This window comes from Prionailurus viverrinus, chromosome A1 (assembly GCF_022837055.1).
Source record: "Prionailurus viverrinus isolate Anna chromosome A1, UM_Priviv_1.0, whole genome shotgun sequence".
Lineage (NCBI taxonomy): Eukaryota > Metazoa > Chordata > Mammalia > Carnivora > Felidae > Prionailurus > Prionailurus viverrinus.
Window position 1 is genome coordinate 116476784 of NC_062561.1, and position 22438 is coordinate 116499221.

The 22438-nt window shown below is 53.6% G+C and overlaps 1 protein-coding gene across 9 annotated transcripts in view; it reads left to right on the forward strand.

Annotated features, from left to right (window-relative positions):
- Positions 1-882: 882 nt before the first annotated feature.
- PSD2 (pleckstrin and Sec7 domain containing 2) overlaps positions 883-22438 on the forward strand; it is a 57118-nt gene continuing 35562 nt past the window's right edge. For 5 of the 9 annotated variants that reach the window (XM_047875802.1, XM_047875833.1, XM_047875856.1 and 2 more), the window contains exons 1-2: positions 7740-8171; positions 21594-22018. In XM_047875802.1, the coding sequence (XP_047731758.1) occupies positions 21645-22018 (374 nt within the window). In that variant the 5' untranslated portion in view covers positions 7740-8171; positions 21594-21644. Of the gene's footprint in view, positions 1037-3097; positions 3582-7395; positions 7404-7739; positions 8172-11221; positions 11360-18555; positions 18636-21593; positions 22019-22438 lie in introns of those variants that run through there. The other 4 variants (XM_047875810.1, XM_047875863.1, XM_047875827.1 and 1 more) reach the window with 4 other exon arrangements.

Below are 22438 nucleotides of genomic sequence, written 5' to 3' on the forward strand. Positions count from 1 at the left end.
GACTCCTCGTTTACACGAGCCTCTTTTCATGAAAGCTGGTTTCTGTCCTTTGCAATCACTTAACACCGTACCTGCCCGGGCTCGTGAATTGGGAAGTGAGGAAGGTCTGAGGCGGGTCTGCAGCGTGTGGGAGGTGGACGGCCCCAGTGGCAGTCTCAAGTGAGAGGGGCTGAGCATACAGATGGCATTCAGTTATTAGTGCTGAATGGAGGAACTAGGGAACAGATTTGCCACAGCCCCGCCCTAGAGGAGCTCTCAGTCTGTCAGGGGAGAAAGGCATGGACCCTAACTGGGGCAAGACAGACTGAGAGATCCTGTTAGATATACCAGCTGCAAGCTAAGTTGACGTGGATTGTGCCCAAGGTTGGGTGGGAAGCAGGAAGGGGAAGATCTTCCCTACAGAGCTAATTCCTGACTGCCTACTTCTCCCCCAGCCCCCAGTACATGTGAAAGAGCCCGGTTAAAATACACACTAGGGCTTTGCCATTTATTAGAGGTGTGTTCAAGGGTAGGCCACTTAACTTTCCTAGCTTCACTGTCCTCATAGGTAAAATGGAATGAATGCTGTCCACCTCGTAGGGTTTCCGTGTGGATGAAATGAGATAGTGTGTGAAATGAGATAATGCCGAGAATTTAGGATGAACCCGGTTCACAGAACACTCTTAATAAAAATCAGCTGCTAGGATTATCATCATTCGAGGTCTTTCCTGGCTAGCGATTGTGCCTGGTGGTGCAGGTGCAGTTCTTGTAGACACCAGCAGGTGACGCCCTGACCCCAAAAGAGCCCATTCTTCGACAGACTACTTTAAGAAGGGCTCCGGAAGGGGTTGGGCAGGGCGGTCTCTCGGATCTCCGCCAGTTAGACTCCTGCCTTCCCGGCTGTGCTGGGGAGAGGTAGCTGCGTTCCCCTCAGTTCCAAGAGCGGGCCTGGGTCACCATGGGATAGTGGAGCCTCAGTTTTCCATCCGTATTTTGGAAGAGCATGGGCTTCGGAGACTGCCTGGGTCAAGTTGAGGAAATACTCAGGTTGGATCAGGTAAAGGACTGCCAGAAGGAGCGAGCATCCCAGCACGGAGGCTGGTTAGAGAAGGCCTGAGGCTGGCCCTCGGGGCACGGCTGGTGTTGAGGCAGGGGGATGACCCATATGACCTCTGTTTTCTTCCTTTCTGGATGAGAGATGGAGAGCGGGGCTGCCCGCCACGGCTGACCCAGGACCGTGCCTGACCTGGTGACGCGGGACGCTCTGGTAATTCTGTATTTGGCCAGCAGAGGGAAGCAGAGAGCCTCCTGGGCTTCGCGAGGCGTCCCTGCCAGCCTTGGAGCTTGCTCGCCCTCCCGGGAACTTGCTGCTCCAGGCCTCCTGGGGCAGGAGTCCGCGTATTCCGAGTCTCTCAGCGTGCCCTCCTCTCTTCCGCTGGGTTTCTTGAGGGCGGGGAGCGGGAATAGGGAGAGGAACGCGTGGGATGAGGGGAGGGTCAGCTTCAACACGAATTTAGTGCCTCCTCTAGCAGAGCCGCATCTTCCCTGGGCCTCAGTAATTGGGATGGGATCTGGCGGCAACTCTACTCCTAGGTGCTCCGACTTCCTGGTGTTATCTCTCCAAGGATAAGGATTTGGGGGCAGAAGGGGAGCCTCTCTCTAACCCTCATAACCCAGGCCTGGGGGGTCAGCTGCACCTCCGGAAGCAGGGGAGTGCCCACCCCATGGCACTCTGGCCAGTTCCCGGCATCCTCCTGGACAGGCTCCCAGAGGCCCACAAAGGCCTTCAGACAAAGTTCTGGGCCAGGCTTTGCCTGTGCCCTGGGCCCACAGCCCTCTGGCTCTAAGGCACTGCAAGTCCCTGGCACTTCTTATGGGGTTTTGTCCACTAGCCCTGGACCAGTGCTGGCAGGGCCCTGTGCTGGGGGGTGGGGGTAGGACAGGCAACTCTCAGAGCTGCGCAGTCTCCCTTCTTTCCCTCCTGCCCGTGGCCTTGCTCTCCTCCAGGACACCTTCCCCCACATCATGCCTGCTCAGGCTATGTCTTTTCCCCACTTGTCCTTCTCTTGGCTGCAAGTCCAAATCTTTGCCATCCTCAGGTCCTGCTTATATCCTACCGCTCATTTCTTCATCCATCCGTTTATTCAACAAGTATTTATTGAGCTCCTGCAATGCTCCAGGCCCTTGCTAGATGCTGGGGATCCAGCAATAACAAGACATAGTTCCTGTCCTTTTTGGAGTTCATAGTCCAGGGAGAGAGTAGGTAGGAGACTAGTGAAACTCATACCTAAAACTGGATTCCATTGTGTGATAATTGGGGTGAAGCAGAGAAGCTGCCAGCTTCAGGAAGCTCTACCTACAGAGGTGTTTCCCCTGGAAAGTCATCTGATAGGTTGTGAGCTGTGGAGGGAGGGTTTTGGTTTGGCCCTGCTCCTCCTCCTCCCAGGGCCAGGCTCACAGGCATGCAGTAGGTGCTCAGTAAATGTTGGTTGTACACATGGATGAATCATCATTCTCATGGCCAGGGGCTGTCCAGTGAGAATGGCATTTCCTCCCAACATAAGAGTCATAGGTAATGCTGGGGATCGTACAGATAAGACCCTGAGGTTCCAAGGATTGCATCCTAGGCCTCTGTGGCTTCCTGCCTCGCTCCTCACCACACAGCGTCCCTACCTCGGGCTCTGTCAGAGTCCCATGGCCCATGCATGGGTTTGTCTGTGACCTCTCATTCATCCATTCTTTGGCTCTATCACCTTTTGGGTGCCCACTGTACCCTGGCCCTGGGCTCTGGAGGAAGTGGGGACCTAGAGAAGAGAGGGTCCTTGCTGTCATGGACCATCCAGTCCAGACAGTAATGGCGCAGCGCAATGCATGCTGTGATAGGGGAAGATGATGGTGCTTTGTGAGCCTGGAGGGCTGTTTGCTCTGTCTGGGGGCATCTCCTCAAAGAGGCCTCCTCTGGTCATCTGGCTGAAGGAGCTCCCATTTCCAGCTGGGTGCTTTTACAGCCCCATTTTTTTCCCCCGGAGTACTTTTTAGTATCTGCAGTTACCTTCTTTCTTTATCTGTTAGTGTTTTCATTATCTGAGCGCTTTACTGAGTGCCTGCTATGTGTCAGGCAATGTTCTAGGCCCTGGGCATATAGACGTGAAAGAACAAATTTCCTTCTCTCTTGGAGCTTATGGTCTAGTGATGATAGTGGTGGTAGGAAGACAGACAATAACCAGAATAAATAGGCATGTAGTATATAAATACATGTTATGGAGGAAAAGCAAGCAGGCAAAGGGGAGACTGTTAGTATTTTAGGCAGATGGCTAAAGGGGGTGAGGGGTGTTTTAAGCAGAGGGAATAGCAAGTGCAAAGGCCCTGAAGTGGGAATGTGCCTAGTGTGTTAGAGGATCAATGAGGAGGCCACTGTGGCTGGAGAGGAGTGAGGTCGGAGAGGAGTGAGGTCAGACAGGTGGGAGGGCCCAGATCATGTAGGACCTTGTAGCCTTTGTAGAGCTCTGCTTTAACTCTTAGGGACATGAGAGCCATTGGAAGCTTTTGAGCAGAGGAGTCACATGATCTGGCTTACGTTTAACAGGATCTCTTTGGCTGCTGTGTCGGAAATGTTGGTAGTGGGTTTGGGTGCAAGTGGGGGGACCAGTTAGGAGGCTACGGTAACAATCCAGGTGAGAGGCGATTGTGACTGCAGCCAGGTGGTGGCAATGGAGCTGAGGAGCAGTGACCGTTTTGAGACATAGTTTGAAAGTAGATCCCACGGGGTTTGTTGAGGTATTGCATGTAGCGGGGGAGAGAGAGACAAGGACAATGCCTGGGTTTGGGCCTGAGCTGATGGCAGGAAGGTGGTGGCATCTACTGTGGTGAGGAAGAGGTCAGTTCCCGTTGTGATCACTCGGAGCTGCTCTTTGTACATCGTGGTGGAGCCCTCAGGTCAGCCGTTGGGTATGAGGGTCTGACCTGAGCCAGAAGAGGTTTGGGATAGAGAATCACCCAGGATGATCCTTGGGGTTTAGATGGGCTTTGAAGCCAGGTGGGTGCACCACGGAGGAGGGAGGTGGAAAAGAAGACAGATGACTGAGGTATTTGGGAGTCAGGGGGTGGAGGAGGAACAAAGAAGGGCGAGAAGGTAGAGCCAGGGATATGGGAAAGCGGTATGAGTCCTGGAAGTCAATGGGAGGAACTTTTTCAAGGAGGAGGGGTGATCAAGTGTTGTCAAATGCTGCCAATGAGTTAAGATGAGGTGTGAGCATTGACTTTTGGATTTGACATCATAGTAGTCACTAAGGATCAGGCCCCAGTCTGTCTAGTCCATTTGTACAAATATGAGAAAGAGGCCCCTCTAGGTGGACCTGGTGTGCAGGGACGCAGAATGGAGTCACCTCGGTATAAAGGAAAAGGTGTCTGTCCCCAGCCTGATGTAGTCTTGTACCAGGCACAGCATGGTGAGAAGACAGCTGGATTTCAGCTCCTTCTCCATGCCTTGCGCCTTTGTGCAGTGCCCAGCCTGTACACCTGTACTCAGCAGCTGTGTTGGTGACCTGGATGAGCAGTATCAGTGGAATGAGTGTGGATGAGGGGATGAGAGTCAGATTGGAGTGAGTTCAAGAGAGAAGGAGAGAGAAATTGGAGAGCATGGACAACTTCTTCAAGGAGCTTTGCTGTATTGGGGAAAAAGAAATGGCACCGTAGCTGGAGGGGCTGGAGGGTTGAGAGAAATTAGCCAAGAGAGAGTGAGTGAAGAGAAGGCATCCTAGGCACAAGACCAGCATAAGCAAAGTGAGGTTATTAGAAATGGTTGTGTTACGTAAGGGTGGATGAGTCCTAGAACATTACATTTGAGGTGAGAGGTGTCAGGAGAGGACACCGGACAGGTGGGCTGGGGCCTTTGTCTTTGAGGCACAGGGGCAAGGGCAGGGTTGGCTAGGTGCACAGTAGGCGCTCACTGAGTATTGCAGGATTGGCCTGGGAAATCCCTACCCAGCCTCTCACCCCCTGGCCTCAATCCACTAGCTGGAAGATGGGTGTTTCAGGTGTTCTCTAGGCCAAGCATCCTCTGGATCATATCCCCTTCCTCCGGGTGGTAGGTCTCAGGTTCTGGCCTCTTCTTCTCCCTGGATGCCCCACTCTGCTCAGGCTGAAGTAGAGGAGGAGGCCCTGCCTGGGTCTAGGGAGGCAGGAGGTCAGGTAGAGGCCTCACCGTGGCAGAGGCGGTGGTGGGCTAAGTGGATTGGGAACTAGGCCCCTTCCTCCTGTCCAGCCTCCAGCACCTGCCTTCCTAAGACTCACCTTCAGGGGGCTGGGGGGAGGTGGGAAGGAGGATGGAGTCGACACTTGGAGGAAGGGGGAGAAGCTGCTGATCCTTTTTTCCCCAGAGGGATACTGAGGAATGTATTGCATTTTGGCTGCTGGGTGGGGAGACGCTGACCCTGTTCTCTTTTAAGAGGCAAAAGTAGCTACACGAAATAATAACAATAACCCTCTCTCCTGTGTCCAGGGCACCCAAAGCACTCTCTCACACAGAGGCCATCTGTGGCCTTGTGACAGCTCTTTGAGCTAGTTCCACTTTACATGGGAAAGTGAGATTCAGGGAGGGGTTACAGCTCCCATGGTCACACAGCCAGGAAACAGCAGCGGTCAGGTTAGAGCCCAGGTCTCTGGCCCTGGCCCACTCATGCCCACTGCAATGGGCTCCCGCAGCTGCCAATGATGGGGAGCAGACCCAGGCCGGGGACTAGGTTTTGTGTGCCAGATTAAGTGGAGAGACAGCTGTATCTCCCTCTGGGCTCCCTCCATTCTTGCCTTCCATGTATATTTATTAGGTGTGCTAGGTACTGAGCATACATTGTGAAGAAGAAGACCTTGCCTTCAGGGGGATCACAGTCCATCTAGGTGGACAGAGAGTGAATAATCCATTCCATGAGTAAGTCAGTCATTACATCTGGAGTAACCACAGCCTGTTGGGTGCTTCTGTGCTCCAGGTCTTGGGTGGGTGGGCACTGAGCATACCGGCTCCTTTTATCCCCATTCCAGCCACACAAGACAGGGGCTACTACCGTCCTTATTGGGTAGTTGAGGAAGTGGAAGGTCAGAGGGGTTGTTGAGATGTGACTTGAGCTCATGGGTTCTGAACATGGGGAATATGGAGGCAAAGCCCTGTCACCTCTTTTTCACCCCACAGCTCCTGTTGGTTGTCGCCCATCCTTACCTACAGGTAGCAGATGGCAGTAGATTAGAGGGCAGGACAGCAGGGAAGCCATGTTCCCTCTGTGCCTTCGAAGAAGATCCTGGGCACTTGGAGTAGAGTGGCCCCCTTGTTTCTAGGCTCTGTGGGAATCTCCTAGGGTTTGACGGGCAGTAAGGGGGTGTGGCCTGAGAGCCTTCTCAATTGCCCAGCTGTGTCTCTAGGATCTGACCTCCTGGGACCTTAAGCAAGTGGCTAGTGCTTTGGGGGCCTCAGTTTTCTCATCTGTAAAATGGTTTGTAGGATTGTTCTGAGAATTAAATATAACACATGGAAAACATTTAATGTGGACTTTGGCACATGGTAGATATACGGTTCATAACGGAAGTGTCCCCATGGTTGATGAAACCCCAGCTCCATCTGTGGCCCAGCTTGAAGACGGAGGAGACTCATCACAACTCAGACCCTGAATCTCCCATTATTGCCACTCTGCACAGCTTAGATACCCCTCATAGATCAGCAAATCTTCTCATGTCTCTCACCCTCTGTTCCCTAAGAAGAGAGCCCCTAAATGTGTGTGTGTATATGGGTGGAAGGAAGATCAGAGAAAGCTTCTTGGAGGAAGGGGCATTTAAGAAGGGATCTGAGGACTGAGTAGGAGTTCATTGAGCACAGCATGCTCAAGGCCTGCTCAGGCAGAGGGTGGAACACCTGCAAAGGTCTGGAGGTGGGGAGCAGGTGAGTTCAGTGAACAGCCCCTGGGGGCTGGAGTGGAAAGAAAGTTGTGGAAAGTGGCCTTTTGCAGTAGGGCTGACTCTAACCTGATCTCTGTTTTTAGTGGGACTGGGCTTGCTCACCCTCCCCTGCTCCCCCCAGTTTCTGGTCTCTCTAGATTCCTATGGGTGAGGCCCTTTACTACTTATCTCAGAGGTGGAATCTTGCCCTGCAGAAGCCTCACCGCTAGGAAGTTCTTCTTGGTGTCTAGCCCAGGTGCATTACTGACACGCTTCTTTAGAGTTGGGGTCCTGGGGAGGAGCTCTTTAAGCTGTTGACTAGCATGGGGGGTGGGGGGGACTGTGGGGCAAGTCCCTTGGGACCCCCCTCCTCCTGACCTCTTGCTGGGAGTCCACATTCTTGATTGGACCCACCTTTCCCCTCTACCTCCCTCAGGGTTTCTCCCCTTTGTCTCATCTTCTGTCCTAAGCCCCCCTACTCTCCCCATATGCCAGGTCTGTCTGTCCCTCTGTCTCGGTAGGTAGGTAGGTAGGTAGGTAGGTAGGACAGGCTCAGTTTACCCATCTCTGAGATGGTCCACCTTGTCTCCTGTCCAGGTAGGGTCTCTCTGGGCTTGTGTGTGGGGGGCGGAGGGCAAAGAGCAGAGGACCAGACCTCAGAAGCAGGGCAAGGATCTGTTCCCTCCTTCACCTGGAGGAGGGCTGAGCCCATCCTGCGGACTCAGGGTTTGGGTCTGAGGCTGAGGGTCTTGCAGCGGGGGCGGTGGCTGGGTCTGACCTGGGGTTGGAGGACAGCTGGGGCCCAGCTGGGCAAGGTGGGGCGGGGCGGAACCTCGCAGCGCTCCCCTTCCCCCCCTTTCTTAAAGGGCCGGGCGCGGGGCTGAGCGGGAAGAGGCCAGCTGCACCATCCCAGGCTGGGTCTGGGCACACAGTGGGGACCTGGGAGTTGGAGGCGTGGCGGGCGGGCCAGCCCCAGTGGCTGCTGTCGCCTCCAGCTCCGCTCCCGCCCGCCTGCAGTCCCCCCGCCCTTCCCCGCCCTTCCCGCTCCTCCCTCCCTCCCTCCCTCCTTCTCTCTTTCCTTCCCTCCCTCCAGCCGTCCGTCCCCTCATCTCTGCTCAGCTTCTCCACAGCCTCGGCTCTGACACCTGAAGGGACAGAAGCGGGCACGGGGAGTCCCGACAGGCGGTTGTGGAGTGGGACGGTCAGTCAAGCAGAGGCCTCCGCATGGCCCCGCCGTGAGAGCCTGGACCCAGCGACTGGGACCCGGAGCGGTGAGTGGGGCCGCGGGGCCACTTGGTCCCAGGGCCCTCGTTCCGGGACCCCGCCCCCTCCCCAAGTCGGATTGGGGGCCAGTGGGGGATGATGGGGGGGGAACGCACTATGGGTGGCGGGCGCCGCCCTCCGCCCTCCGCCCTCCGCCCTCCATGCCCGCCCGGGTCTGCTTAACAAAGCTACATTTTGAGATCAATTCCGTGGCGGCTGGAGCATCCGAAGGATACGGTTGTCATGGAGATGGGGCCGTGAGAGGAAAGCCCGGGGATGGCCGGGTCTGGGCCTGGGAATGGGGGCGCCACTAGAGAACCCCAGGCCAGCCTGCAGGGCCAGTCAGGGCCAGCCGGCCCAGTTGCCTTCTGGGCTCTGCCTCCTGATCCCCCCCCCCCCCTTTTGTATAATCTAAGATACACGTGTGTGCTGATGGGGTGCCAGTGGCAGCTTGGTGGCAGGAGACCCAGGGTGTTGGGTGGTTGCCGGGGCCTGCTGGCAGCTACCTTTACCATCGAGCAGCTTTGAGGATTTATTTCTGTTTCCAGTTTCCTAACTTTGACAGCCTGGCTTGGCGGCCAGGCCTTCTCAGCTCTGGACTCTGCTGCTGTAACAGGGGCTTACATGGGGGCGTGGCAGGCAGTGGGCAAGGCTGAGAAGGCACATAATGGCCGTGGCAGCCGCAGGGAGGGAGGGGTCCTTAGAGCCTGCTGCTGGGGCTGGGGTGGGGCAGGGAATCCAGATGTGGGGACCACCCTGCCCAGATGGCTCCCTCCTAAGAGGAGGTATTCTGACTCTTGCTGTCCCTGGAGGATCTGGGGACTCCCTGAATGAGAACTGGAGACATTGTCTCCACACAGGCTCAGGGGGCCACTGCCCCAGCCTACCCCTTTGTCTTGGGGCCATCTTGGGGGGGGGTGCTGGAAGAGAACTGGGGACAGAAGCACCAGCCACAATGGGAGTGGGTCTGAGATTTCTGGCAGGTTCAGGATAAGTCAGGCTGAGCTTGATGGGTGGGTGAATGGGGGGGGGGGGGTCGGGCAGAGAGCAGGGAGAGAACTCAGGGTTTGGCCAGGGCAGATGGGCAGCCTGGGTCTAGGGGGAGGCATTTGAACTTTCCTAGGCTCCCAGCTCCTTCTTCCAGACTCTGGAAACAAGAGCTACTTAATGGAGGGTTCTCAGGCAGCTTGAGGGAGAGTGGGTAAGGGGCATTGTGACTACCTCCAAGCCCAACCCCTAACCCTGGGCAAATACAGTCATTCTTCCACCCCTTTCCCTGCGAAGTTAGGAGCCCTACCTGCCAGGGAAATTCTGTGACCTGGGATCTCTGAATCAGTAAAATGGGCCAGCTGCCCTCTGGAGGAGAGACCTGCTCACCCAAGAGCCCCACCCCCCCCACCCCCCATGGCGAAATACATTGACAGGACAGAGAGGGAGGGCTCTGAGGGGGACATTACCTCACCAAGCTTCGGTATATTGAGCACTACCACTGGCTAAGTACTCTCATACACACAACCACCTTTAGAGGATTATACTATTACTCCCACTTTGTGGGGGTGGATACTGATGCTCAGGGAAAAGTTGCTTGTTCAAAGGCACTTAGTAAGTGGCAGGATCAGGATTTGTACCTGGGCAGAACTGTCTGCTGCTTGGACCTATGTCCCCAGTCTCATTCTCTTCTTCCCTGAAATGCAAGTCAGGAGGGAGACTGCAGGAGACTGCATGCCTTTCCATCTGGAACAAGGGAATGACCTTGGGGGAAACTGAGGCACTAAGCTAGGGTCTTCTAGAGACATGGGATCGAGGCATTCCCATTCAGGACATTTGCTTGCAGGAAAATGACACTGCCTCTCGTGACAGAAGATGTTCTAGGCATCCTTTGCCAGATGGTCTTTTCCAGGAAAATCTGTTTTGAACGGCATCTTATGTCTGGGGCTCCATATTTAGCCTGGCTCCTCACACAGGAGGATACACTCAGACTGTCACCCTTTGAGGGGTGTTTGAGGGGGGGAGGAGTGGTGAGCCTGGGCCAGCCCTGGCTTCTTGGCACAGGTCAGGCAGAGGTGGGGCAGGACTGCCTTGCTGGTCTCCCTGGGACCTGGCTGTTTTCTGCAGAGCCCCTTGTCCTTCTAAGGGAGTTTGCTCACAGGTAGGTCTTCCTTGGGGTCTGATCCCTTTTAGGTGTGAGCCATTCCAGAGCTGTGCCTGCCTGGCCCCAATGGGCTCTAGCGTCTAGCCTGTGGCCTGTCGCTGTGCCATACTGCCTCTCTGACTCCTGCCCAGGCAGGCGGGGCCCTGAGCTTCCCTCTTGGCAATGTCTCCCTTGCCTCCTTTCCTTCCCCCCTAACTTTTTGTCTTGTCACACCTGGTAGTACAATGAATACCCACCTATACACCCTTCACCTAGAAATCTAGAGACCTAGATTTGCCAGCTGTGGATGTTTTACCCACATTTGTTTTCCTCTGTCTCTGAACACTTTGGAAGTAAGTTGCAGACATCATAACACTTCACCTCTGAATAATTCAGCATGAGTTTCCTGAGACGAGGACATTTTTCTACATAATGACTATATATTGCCATTCTCAAGAAGTTTCACAATGATACGATTTAACCTAATATGTAATCTATATTCAAATTTCTCCAGTTGTACCAGTAATATCCTTTACAGCTGTTTTAAAAGCAAGTTTTGATCAAGGATCATACTGTTGCATTTAGTTACATATCTTTAGTCTCCTTTAATCTGTAACAATAGCCCTGCTTTTTTTTTTTTTTTTAAGTCTTTTATAACATTGTCAATTTTAAAGAGCCGGGGTCAGTCTTCCTGTAGAATGTTCTACATTCTGAATTTGTTTCATGGCTTGCTCATGAGTAGATTCACGTTAAACATTTTTTTTGGCAAGAATATCCCATAGGTGATGTTTGCTTCCTTCTCATTGCTTCTCATCAGGAGGCAGATGCCATCAGCTTGTCCTGTAATAGGTGATCATTTAAGTTAGGTCACTTGGCTAAGGAGTCCCTTTGTTTTACTCTGTTCCTCTCTTTTTCCACTTCCAGAAGCTTCATCCACCTGGTCATCCATGCATCAGGTCAGCAAAACTGACCGAGTCAGTACTTCAACCACATACTGGAGAAGGGTGATTCAGCAGACACTGATGAGGTCTTCAGGGAGCTCTCAACCTCAGGGGTGGTGTGGGGGTGAGCCACGACTGGGGCAGAAAGTAGTGTGGGGGCACAAGTGGGGGAGCAGCGATGGAGGGGGGCAAGACAAGAAGAAAAGGGGTGGGGCCCGGAATGTGGGCTGATGAGCAGGCCCTTTCTCCAAGGACACACGGAGCCACCAAAGCCTTTTGAGAGGGGAGTAATGGGGGCAGATGTGTGTGCTGGAAAAGACGTGCTGGAAAAGATGGAAGGGGATTGGCAGGGCCAGAATGTTGGACAAGGGATTGGTCATGCTGCCAGTGATGTGACCCGGTGCAAGATGCCAGGCAATGGATTTGGGACCGCCGCATGTGGCAGCCACAGGGCATGCACGGTGGGAATGGAGTTGGTGGGGTGGTGGCCTTGTGGGACCGGGATCTGGCAGATGGGAGGTGGAGAGAAGGAAAAGGAGACATGGAGGAGGCAGACTGGATAGACGCTGGCATCAGGCTAGAGGTGGGGAGAGCGGTCTTGAGCTGGCCTGGGAAGGGTGATGGAGAATGCAGTTTTGAGTGTGTGAGGTCCACGTTACTTTCCAGGTGAGAGGAACGGTGTGTGGGAAGCTCATTTTTCAGGTGTTGGTGGCTACCTGTGGCTACCCTGTCAGACGGTCTTTTGGAATGAGGGCAGAGAGAAAGCTCTTCATGACTCAAAGTAGGGAACGGGTGGTGGGCTTTCTGGCACCAGCAGGGGAAGGAGTTTGAGCAGGGGCCACTATAAAACTGAGGATAATCCGTCCTTTGCAGACCCCCAACACCCTTACCTCATTTTGCTTCTTCATGCTTGCTTGGCCAAACCCCAACTCTGGTGAAATCCCAACACCCTGCACGCTCCACATCTGCACATGTGAAGCCGAATGGAGCTGAGAAAAACCACTACGCCAACTGGTCTCACTTTAAGTTCAAAACTTTGAACTTCAGGTGTGTCCTTAGTGCTGTCCAGCAGTCCCACCATGGGTCCTGAGTCTATCCCCTCTCCCCCTACCTGCTGACTGTTTCACACTTCTACCCTCAGTTCTCTCTCTCAGCTGATGATACTGCTTCCTACTTCCTTGAGCACATGGAAGCAATGAAAACTTTCTCAGACTCCCAGTGCTGCAGTCACCCATCTGCCAGCTCCACACCCACCGCCCTGCCTTCCTCCTATCCCCGGGGGTGAAGTATTCCTGCTCCTGGTGAAGGCCACCCCTCTGCTTGTGCACTAGATCCTGTCCCCTTGTGCCTGCTTGAAGGTATTGCTCCGGCTAGTGTCCCCTCCTACGTTATGAGTTCCCCCTGTACTGCATCATTCCACCAGTGGATACTTGCTGTTGTTTCTCCTATCTTAAAAGGTGGCTCTCCTGTCTTCTCCATCCAGCTACCACTGCCTCTGTTTGCTCCCCTTCATAGAAGTACTCCCCAGAAGGGTTGTCTAGACTCATTGTCTCCTGGTTCTCGCTTCCCACGCTCTCTTGACTCCACTCCAGTTGGGCTTTCACCTCCTCCCACTAATCACTCAAGGTCACCACTGACCTCCAAGTTGCCACACTCAGTGGCCAAGTCTCGGTCCTCATCTGAAGCGTCTGACACATTCAGTGTCTCCCTCTTCTTGAAATATTCTCTTGGACTTCCAGGACATCCATTTTCCTGTTTTCTTCCCACTTTGTGGGTTGATCCTAATCCGTTTCTTTTTCCCCTGCCCACCCATGGCTCATCCCTTGCACGGCATGGCTGGTCTTCTTCCTTTCCATTTACTCCTGTACTGATCTTGTCCAGACCTGTGGCTTTAAATACACCTGTCTACATGCTACCAGCTCCCACATTTATACCCTCAATTTCGGGCACTCTCCTGAGCTCCAGTAACCTTCTCAGCACTTCTCAACACTTCCAAACTCAACTTGTCCAAAGCTGACCTCCTGATCTTCCTCCTCAAACCTGTTCCACCTGGTCTTCCCCATCCTTCCAGGTGCTCAGGGCCCAAGCACAGTCATTCCAGACTCCTCTTTGTCTCCTACCCCATGTACTGCTCATCAAGCGGTGAGGCTTTTACCAGCCATCAGATCTTCTGTCAGTGGGTTATGGCTGAATAGGAGGGACTAGCTCAGAAACGGGGACAGGGAGGCAATAGTGGGATGATCCACTACAGCCCATTTCACACCAGCTGGTTTTGCAGCCTTCATCCAGCCTCAAGGAGACCACAACCTTTGTTAAGACCCTGTGCTGAAGTCCTAAAGCAGAAGCAGGATCGAGCAGGGGAAGGGGGGACAGGGGGATTCAGCAAGGCTGAGGTTAAGTGGAGCTATAACATCAAGAGGTTGGGAAGGGGTGGGGAGAAAGTGACAGGGGAGGAGGCAGAGAAGGAGAGGGGCTTTAGGGAGATGGGGGGGCAGATAGAGAATGTGAGGATCTAGGGAGTATTGAGTAAATAAAACTTGGGCCCAGAAAAGGGAGGGTGAAATTTCTTGGTGCATATCTCCTAGCTATCAAGCCAGACTGGGGGGCAGCTGCTCAGTGATTGACCCCTCAGATCTGCCCTCAGTCAGGCATGTGAGCTGAGGCAGGGTTGACTTGCACCTGATCAGTCTCTTGCAGCTCTTGGGGTTCAACTATCATTCTGCAGCCTCTTGAGACAAATGGGGTTCAAGAAGCAGAATGAGTCCCAGGTACCCTGTGAAGCTCCAGGAAACAGAGCAGTGGCCAGTCACTTAACCAGAACAGCCTAGTCCCTTGCAGTCCCAGATAACTGAAGGCCCACCCTGTAGGGAAGCCAGCTGGAGGTAGAGTCCCCAGCCATAAATGTGACTTGGGATTTGACGGCAGACATGAATTTCATCATGTTGAGGGCTCTCCAAACCAGCAAGCAGATATATGCAAATGCTGAGCAAAGGAGGGTGCCAAGTGGCTGGGGGATGGGGAGAGAAGCAAGCCAGGAGACATCAAGGAATGACCTTTGCAAAGCTGGGCCCAGGGGCCCTTGAAAGTCCCAGCAGGGTGTGGGGCGCATGCAGATAAGATGCAAATGTGCACCCAGCCCTGGGGACCTTTGACTGTCCAACCTTGAGAAAGGGGAGACCTTCCAGGTGCCCACAACCTAAGGCAAAGCTGGTTCCCCAGGGGCCAAACTGGGAGGAAGAAAACCAGGTGATGTTGGGCTCCCTAATGACCCTGAACTGGCACTAAGTGAAGGGCTTGGGCAACTTTTAAGGGAGGCCCAGGACCCTGGCCCTTGCCCTGCATATAGTATTGCCCTTGTGCCTTGAGATGGAAAGCTAGGAGGGAGCCTAGCCTGGGGCGGGAAAGTTGGTGGGGCCGGGACTGTAAGGTCTTCACTTGTCTCAGAAAAGGGTAGGGTGCTCTCTCTGCCCCACCTCCTGGGCCCTAAGGTTGGAGGCTTTCTCCTGCCCCACCCTCAGGCTGGCCCTCTGAAACCCTTGCCTCAGAAGCCGCTCTGACAGGCTGCCGAGGGAAAATGTCTGCAGGGTCCTCTGAGTGTCCTGTGCTGCTCTCAGGTGCCTTCTGTCTCCAGTGTGGGCAGCTTGCTCTTTCCCCTGTGGGCCTGAGAGAGGGTTCTGGGAAGCACTTGTGCCTGGCTCTGAGCACCTCAGCCTTGCCAGCTCCTTCAGTCCTCACTGCAGCCCTGTAAGGCAGATGCTGCCAGCACCCTGCATTTTATAGAGGAAAGTGCTGAGGCTCTGAGAGGTCACACAGCTGATGGGTAGCAGAGCTGGGATTTGCAGGCAGATCTTTCTGACTGTACAGTTAGGACACTGACCCACTGTCCTGGACTCCTACTCTGAGGCACCTGTTGCTGCATGAGATCCTCCAAGTTGGGAAGACCAAGTAGGTTTGGAGGGATTAGGGTCACTTTGAGGAATGGAAGCAGGGAAATTTCCAAGGCTCCTGGGTAGACATCACCTTCATTTTGTCCTGGTTACATCCCCTGCCCCCAAGCAGTTGGGTCATTGAAGAGATACATGACTGGGCTGATCTTTGCCTAGGGATGGTACTTAGAGCTCTGACCTCCAGACTCCTTAGCTGACAGAGGCTTGGGGAGAGCATGGTGAGACTGGGGGACCAGGGACCCCCCCCCCCCCACCAAGGAGGGGTCTTCCTGTAAGCTTCCTGTTGCCCTTGCTGTCAGTGGCCCAGCAGGGTCTTGTGGAATCCTGGAGTGCCCAGGCCTGGGCTAACCCGGGCCCCGCGAATGTTATGGGCCACATCTGGCTGGAGTCTGTTCTGAGCACTTACTATACATCAGCCCCTAGGCATGTAAGGTCCTCATCTCCATCTCATCACCTGGGGAGACTGCCTCATGAGTGGCTGCCCAGGTCCCTTCGTTCAGTGTGTGTGTGGGCATGTATGTATGTGTTGAGAAATGCCCACACCCTATATTTCATTGATCATCTTATTTAACTGTTCCTGTGTGTATGTGCATGTGTGACTATCCCAGCCCATGTGCTAAAATCTGGATGAGCTAGGGAGTCATGTAGTAAGAGTTTGGGGAAGGGCAGTGGGATATTAGGGAGGTTTCCAGAGTGGGCTCCCAAGGGGCAAAGAATAGCTCTGAGATGAAAAGTTTTCCAGCTTTTTTTCTCCCTGGCAAGTAGGCCCTTCTGGGATGCTGAGTGTCCACTGTTGGAGGTGGGAGGTCTTTCAAGCCTATCCCATTTGGAGTTCATGCCCAGGGCATATGGATGGGCTTTAGGAGCACATGAGCCGCTTAAAAATACTCAAAATGTTGTGCACATATGTGAGTCTGTCTGGGTGGGATCCACAGCTCTGTCAAATGTTCAGAGAAGTCCAAGACTTGGAAATGGTTAGGAATCTCTTATGTACATGGGGAAATGAGGCCAGGGAAGGGTTTCATTTGTCTAAATTCCCCTAGCACATTAGAGGCCAAACCTTATTCCAGAATGATTTTCTCTGATTCTGTTCCCTTCTACACCTATCGTTCCTGGGCTCTAAGTACTCTTGGACATTCCACAGGCTCCTAGATTTTGCCTGTCCTGGGTAGTGCTCAGCACCATGGGTTCCCCACCTCAGCTCTGCCTCCTGTATCCCCATTTCCACCAAATAGGCCTGTACTTTCCTGTCTCCTGCCAAACCCACACAAGCCACCTGATGCTGCTGTATGTGGCTGTGGCCACTGTGAGTGTGGGTCCTCCCATCCTCCACCCTAACCTGGGTTTCCCTTTCCTGCTCCTGGCTTCTCCAAAAGCAGAATAATTTCAAACCCAGCCACCCATTGATGTAGGTCTAACTGCCCTGAACCTAGGTCCTAGGCATGTAGGGTTCTCATCTCTGTCTCATCACCTGGGGAGACTGCCTCATGGGTGACTGCCCAGGTCCCTTCGTGTGTGTGTGTGCATGTGCATGTATGTATGTGCCCAGAAATGCCCACCATATGCTTGTTCACAGATATGCACACTGGCATCAGCACCCATGCATTATCCTTCAGTCTTATAGAACATGTTGGGCCCTGGAACCCTCCTTGTTGAGCCCCCTTCTCCAGACCTTTCCTTGGGCTTCCTACCATCCCTGGCTTGGATCTCTGTGTGGAAACCACACAAGGTTATTCCATGCAGAATGCTAGCCTTGCCACTTTCTAGCTTTGTGGCCCTAAGCATGTTCCTCAACTTCTCTTAGCTTCTGCTTTTACAACAGTGATGTTGATAATCTCCAGGCTATTCACCAAACGTTTAAAACAGTGCCCGCTGTTTGCCAGGCATGGTGCTAGGCTCTGGGGCAGACAGTGAATGTGACATAGTCCCCACCCTCCTGAACTTACATCCTAGTGAGGGAGATGGGCAGGAAATAAGGAAACAAATAGAAAAAGGAGTTTCAGTTCTGTTAAGTGATGTTTAGCAGATAAAATGCTCTGTGGAGGAGTGTGAGAGGGCAGGGTGTTAAGAGAGGGCCTCTCTGAGGAGGCAGCATTGGAGTGGAGCCCTAAGTGACAGAAGAGGCAGTCATTTAGAGATCTAGGGAAAGAGCATTCTAGGCCAAGGGTACAGCTGGTGCAAAGGCCCTGAGGTGGGAATGAGCTCAGGGAGCAGAAAGAAGGCCAATGTGGCTGATGGCGTGGGGGATGGGGAGAGGGCAGTGAACCAGCATAGACAAGGCCTTTTTAGGCCATGCTGAGGAGAATGAATTCTAATCGAAGGGCATTGGGAACTATTGGAGGGTTATGAGTGAGGGAGGGATATAATGTGATTTGTGTTTTCATAGCTCATTCCAGCTGCCATGGGTAAAGTGAGGAGGGGGACAAGATTGTTGTAGGTGCAGCTGAGACCCAGAAAGTGGCTGGTTTCACATTTAGCCCTGGCGCAACCAGTGTTCCACTGACATCACGGGTCCACCTTAGTTGGAGCTCAAAAAGATGCTGCCAAGCCCAAGGTCATCTCAAGGGCAGTGAGGAGCAGGAGCCCTTGCTCAGAGTAGGGTCTGGTTTATGCTGAGTGAGAATGCAGGGGATCTAACTACTGCCAGCTTGTCATTTTCAGGCTTCTGCTTGGCATCAGTGCCCTGGGGCCCAGCTGTACTAACTCTCTTGCTCTTGCCACCAGGGCTGGACATGGACAGGGTCACTGCTTTGGGTAGAGTCTCCTGGTTAAAGATTTGAGCCCTTAATCTTGTGGGAGGATCTCACGGAGGGCCTGGGAAACTGGGGGTTGGTTAATCCAGCACCTCCAGCCCATCTAGGCACAGAAGGAAGCTACTTTTGAGTTTTAGAGGCAGCTCCTCCACTGTGTGACCTTGGGCACATCCTCTCCTGGTTCTGTGCCTCAGTTTCCCCGTTTGTCAAATGTAGTGGTGGAAAGAGTGGACCATAGCTGACTTTTCCCTTGACCTCTGTAAGAGTTTGTTCTGCCTTGGATTTCTACTTTCTCAGCATTCATGACCTCAGGTACTCCTACCAGCCCTGGGGAAGGAGAGCAGAAGTGATGCTCCCATTCTGCAGATGGGTTCACAAAGGCCAGAGAGGATGATGTATCCCAGGGCACATGAAGGTTCAGAGTGAAAGCTTGGGTCATTGTTTGACATCTCTGACCTGAAGCCCCCCCCTCCTTTATGTACCCCTCTCTTGGGTCAGAAAGAAGAGGGGGGTCCTGGCTTGGCTCTTTCTGGGCTCAACTGGCCCTCAGCCCAGGCAGGGACTCTGGGCCCCCCGCCCAGAGTGGAGCTCAATGCTGTCCCTTGTCTGCCCACCCCCAGAAACCAAGGACACGGCCCAGTGCCCAGTGTTGGCAGAACCTCCACCCGGCTCCCAGCTGCAGGAGGACATGGCAGGGCAGGTAGGGCTGGAGCCAGCCTGAGGCAGCTGCTGGAAGTTGGGGGATGAGGTGGGGGCCTCCCAAGGAGTCCTTGATTTGTTCTTAACCTTGGCTTTGAGGCTGGTGTAAAATGAGCATCAGGTGAAGCTGCTTATGCTTTCAAGTCTCAGGCCTCCTGGGAGCTCAGACAGAGCCCTGACCACAGGGGAGGCACTCTGTCCTGCTGGGGTCAGCCTCCACGTGTGGGTGTGGGAACGAGGCACCCTGGTGAAATTGGGTTGAAGCCCTGTGCCCCAGATCCAATGCACATCCAGGCCCCTGGGCTAGAAAGCAGGCCAGAGGACTAGAACTCAGGCAGCAAGCCAAAAGTCTCCACTCTCCCTCCTCTTTCCTTTAGAAGTGCTCCCCCCACCCCCAAGAAGTCTCAGTTGAGGAGATGACCTCCTGTTCTCCCCCCTCTGAGTACACAACCAGAGGGAACAGATTGAAATAGCAACTGCAGCAGCAGGGATTTAGGGCAGACCAGAAAGAAACCCTCACTTAGTGCCGAGCCCCTTGGGGTCCCCAGCGTCCTAGGATCAGGGCCCAGATATTCTAGAGCCTAGATCTTCAGATTTGTTTTTTAAAATAAAATCTTAAGCTCATGAGGTCTTCAAAACTCTAGATTCTAGGAAGGAATGCTCAGGGTGGGTGGGCTGAGGCCCCAGACTGCTGTCTACCCCACTCAATAACAGATTCCTATATCTGGTCCCTGTAGATTCTGGTTTAGGAGGTTTGGGGGAGGGCTCATAATCTGTATTTTAACAAGTCCCTCCAGTGACACTTAGGACCAGGCAAGTATAGGCAATCTGGGTCTCACTTAAATCCTTTTTGCTATACTTACAAGCTGTTCTGGTGCAGCCTCTCAGGCTGACAAGTCCCTCTCCTTCAGCCTCCCCTGAACCCTCAGGACCCCTTTTCAGAGGAGCCTGGGGTTGTTGGGGGGAAGTTGAAGCCTGAAGAAGGAAGGAAATTGTGCCTGGGTGGCTCCATCGGTTAAGCGTCAGACTCTTGATCTCAGCTCAGGTCTTGATCTCAGGGTCATGAGTTCAAGCCCATCATTGGGCTCAGTGCTGGGCATGAAGTGTACTTAGAAAGAGAGAGAGAGAGAGAGAGAGAGAGAGAGAGAGAGAGAGAGAGAAAGAAAGAAAGAAAGAAAGAAGGAAGAAAGAAAGAGAGAGAGAGAGAGAGAAAGAAAGAAAGAAAGAAGGAAGGAAGGAAGAAAGAAAGAGAGAGAGAGAGAGAGAGAGAGAGAGAGAGAGAGATGGATGCCTGGGTAGCTCAGTCAGTTGAACATCCAACTTTGACTCAGGTCATGATTTCAAAGTTGGTGGGTTTGAGCCCTTTGTTGAGCTCTGTGCTGACAGATCAGAGCCTGGAGCCTGTTTCAGATTCTGTGTCTCCCTCTCTCCCTGCCCCTCTCCCACTCGCTCACTCTTGCTCTCTCTCTCTCTTACACAAATAAATAAACATTAAAAAATTAAAGACAGAAAGAGAAAAAGAAAGAAGGAAGGAAGTCATTTGGAGGGGCTTGTGTATCTCCGATGACAAAGATCATGGGTGGGGTGGGGTGGGGTGATGCAGAAATAGCCTAGACTGGTTGGGGCCGGGGGCAGAGAGACAGTTGAGGGGGAGCCAGAACACAGCCCATTGCATCTGCCCTCTCATCTGGGATAAGATTGAGCAGGAAGCCTCTGGGAAATTGGGCTGGTTTTGATCAGTTTAAAAAGGGGGCAGGGAAAGGGGTGTCTGGGTGGCTTAGTTGGTTAAGCGTCCAACTTCAGCTCAGGTCATGATCTTGTGGTTCGTGGGCTAGAGCCCTGCATTGGGCTCTGTGGCGACAGCTTGGAGCCTGGAGCCTGCTTTGGATTCTGCGTCTCCCTCTTTCTCTGCCCCTCCCCTACTCACACTCTGTCTCTTTCTCTCAAAAATAAACATTAAAAAAATTTTTTTTACAAAGGGGGCAGGGATGGATATGGCAAGTGAAATGGGTCTCCTCATTTTAAGAGGAGTTACAAACCCAAAGCATGGCAGATAGGAGTGGGGCTGGCTTGGCTGGTGCAGTGAGGAGGCCCCGACCTGGACCCATACAGATCACACAATGAGTTAGGCGGAGCAAGGCCAAGGTCCCCTTCTGGTACTCTCCCCAGAATGCCCCATAGCAGCCTCCTCTTAAGTCCCTTCTCAAGGCTGGGTGAGCTCTGGGGGGCTGGATGTGGAGGGGAACCCCAGGCCCCCACCTGTTTTCTCCTCTCACAGCCAGGGCTTTGGGCACTGAGCAACAAAGGCAGGCTTGCTCTAGGCCAGGGTCCTGGGTGGTGCCTCACCAGCCCAGCACCCTGGACAGCGCCTCACGCTGGGCCTTAGGTTGGTTTCTCTGGGTTGATGTCTGGTTCTGATAAAGCTGCACTTCTGTTGACTTCCTTGCCTCCTGTCTTAACTGTCCCTCTAAAGGCAGTCCCATCTCAGTTCCCTCCATTCACCACAAATTCGCTTTTGTCTGGCTCCTGGAGTCAGGGTGAGAACATGGAAAGAGGCAAGAGGGCTAACTGGTGTCAGCCTGGAGTTTTCGTCTACATCACATACCAGCTGGAAAGGAAGAGGGTTTCCAGAGATCTTGGACCCTTCCCTCATTCCTCCCAACCTGGATCTTTCTCAGAGAGCTTTGGTGGGTTCTTGTGGGCACAACAGAGACATCAAAGAAGTAACAGGGAAGGCAGGACTGTGGCACACAAGATGGCCGGGAGTCAGGGGAGAGGTGAGCGGGGCTGGCCCGAGGAGGCTACAGTCTGAACCCATACTCCAGCCAGGAGGTCCTGAGATCTTCTCAGCCATCCTCTTGTCCCCAGGCAGGCTACTTGGCACTGGTTTTGCTTGTCTTTATACCCCCCAGCACCTGTCCTGTCTGACTTACCTTTTCATTTCTCCATCTGCCTCCAGGTCTAGTGGAGTCCCAGGAGCAGTCAGCACAGGGTGGAAGTAGTGGCTGCCATGGATGAGGATAAGCTTCCATCTGTACTACCTGGGGAAGGTGGTGCTGCCTGGGACCCCAGCTTGGAGTCTGAGGAAGAACCAGGGGCCGAGAATGGAATGGCACAGAGTCAGGACCTGAACAGTAGCTACAGTAGCCCAGGGCATGAGATAAGGGGCACTCTGGCGGACACCGAGGAGCCTGCACAGGGCCCGAACGTGGCCCTCCGTGGCCTCAGCCTTGGCCTTTCCCTCACCAATGGCCTAGTCCTGGGGCCAGACTCAAACATTCTGGAAGATTCTACACAGTCCAGGCCCTGGAGGGCTGGTGGGCTGGCAGATGGGGACGATGCTTCCAGGAATCTATGTCTGGACACTGAGGACCCTCAGCTGGGGTAAGTTGGTGTCTTGGGTTGGGGACTTGCTGCATTTGGCCACTCCAATGCCATATGGCTTGGGTCTAGCCACTTAGCCTCTCTGGTTTTTGTTTTTCTCCTCCATAAAATGGGAATTACATCTCCCTGTTTTGCCCGGCTTCTGGATGTTTTGGAAGGCTGGAGCCATTAGATTTCAAAGGCTAGCAGGCCTGTTGTGCTCTCTACCCACAGCCCCCCAAACCATCATGGGCTCTTTCTATGTGGGGTCGGAGGGCCACACTCCCTCCTTCCCAGGCTTTGCAGTAGAGTTCCAAAATGCTTTGATGCAGAAGGTCATCTGGTCCAGCCTTCTGCTTCCTGGAGGTGAAGATCTCCCAATTCTGCAACTGACCTCAGAAGAGTAGGCTTCATGGGTTAATCCCTGACAGCTATCCCACC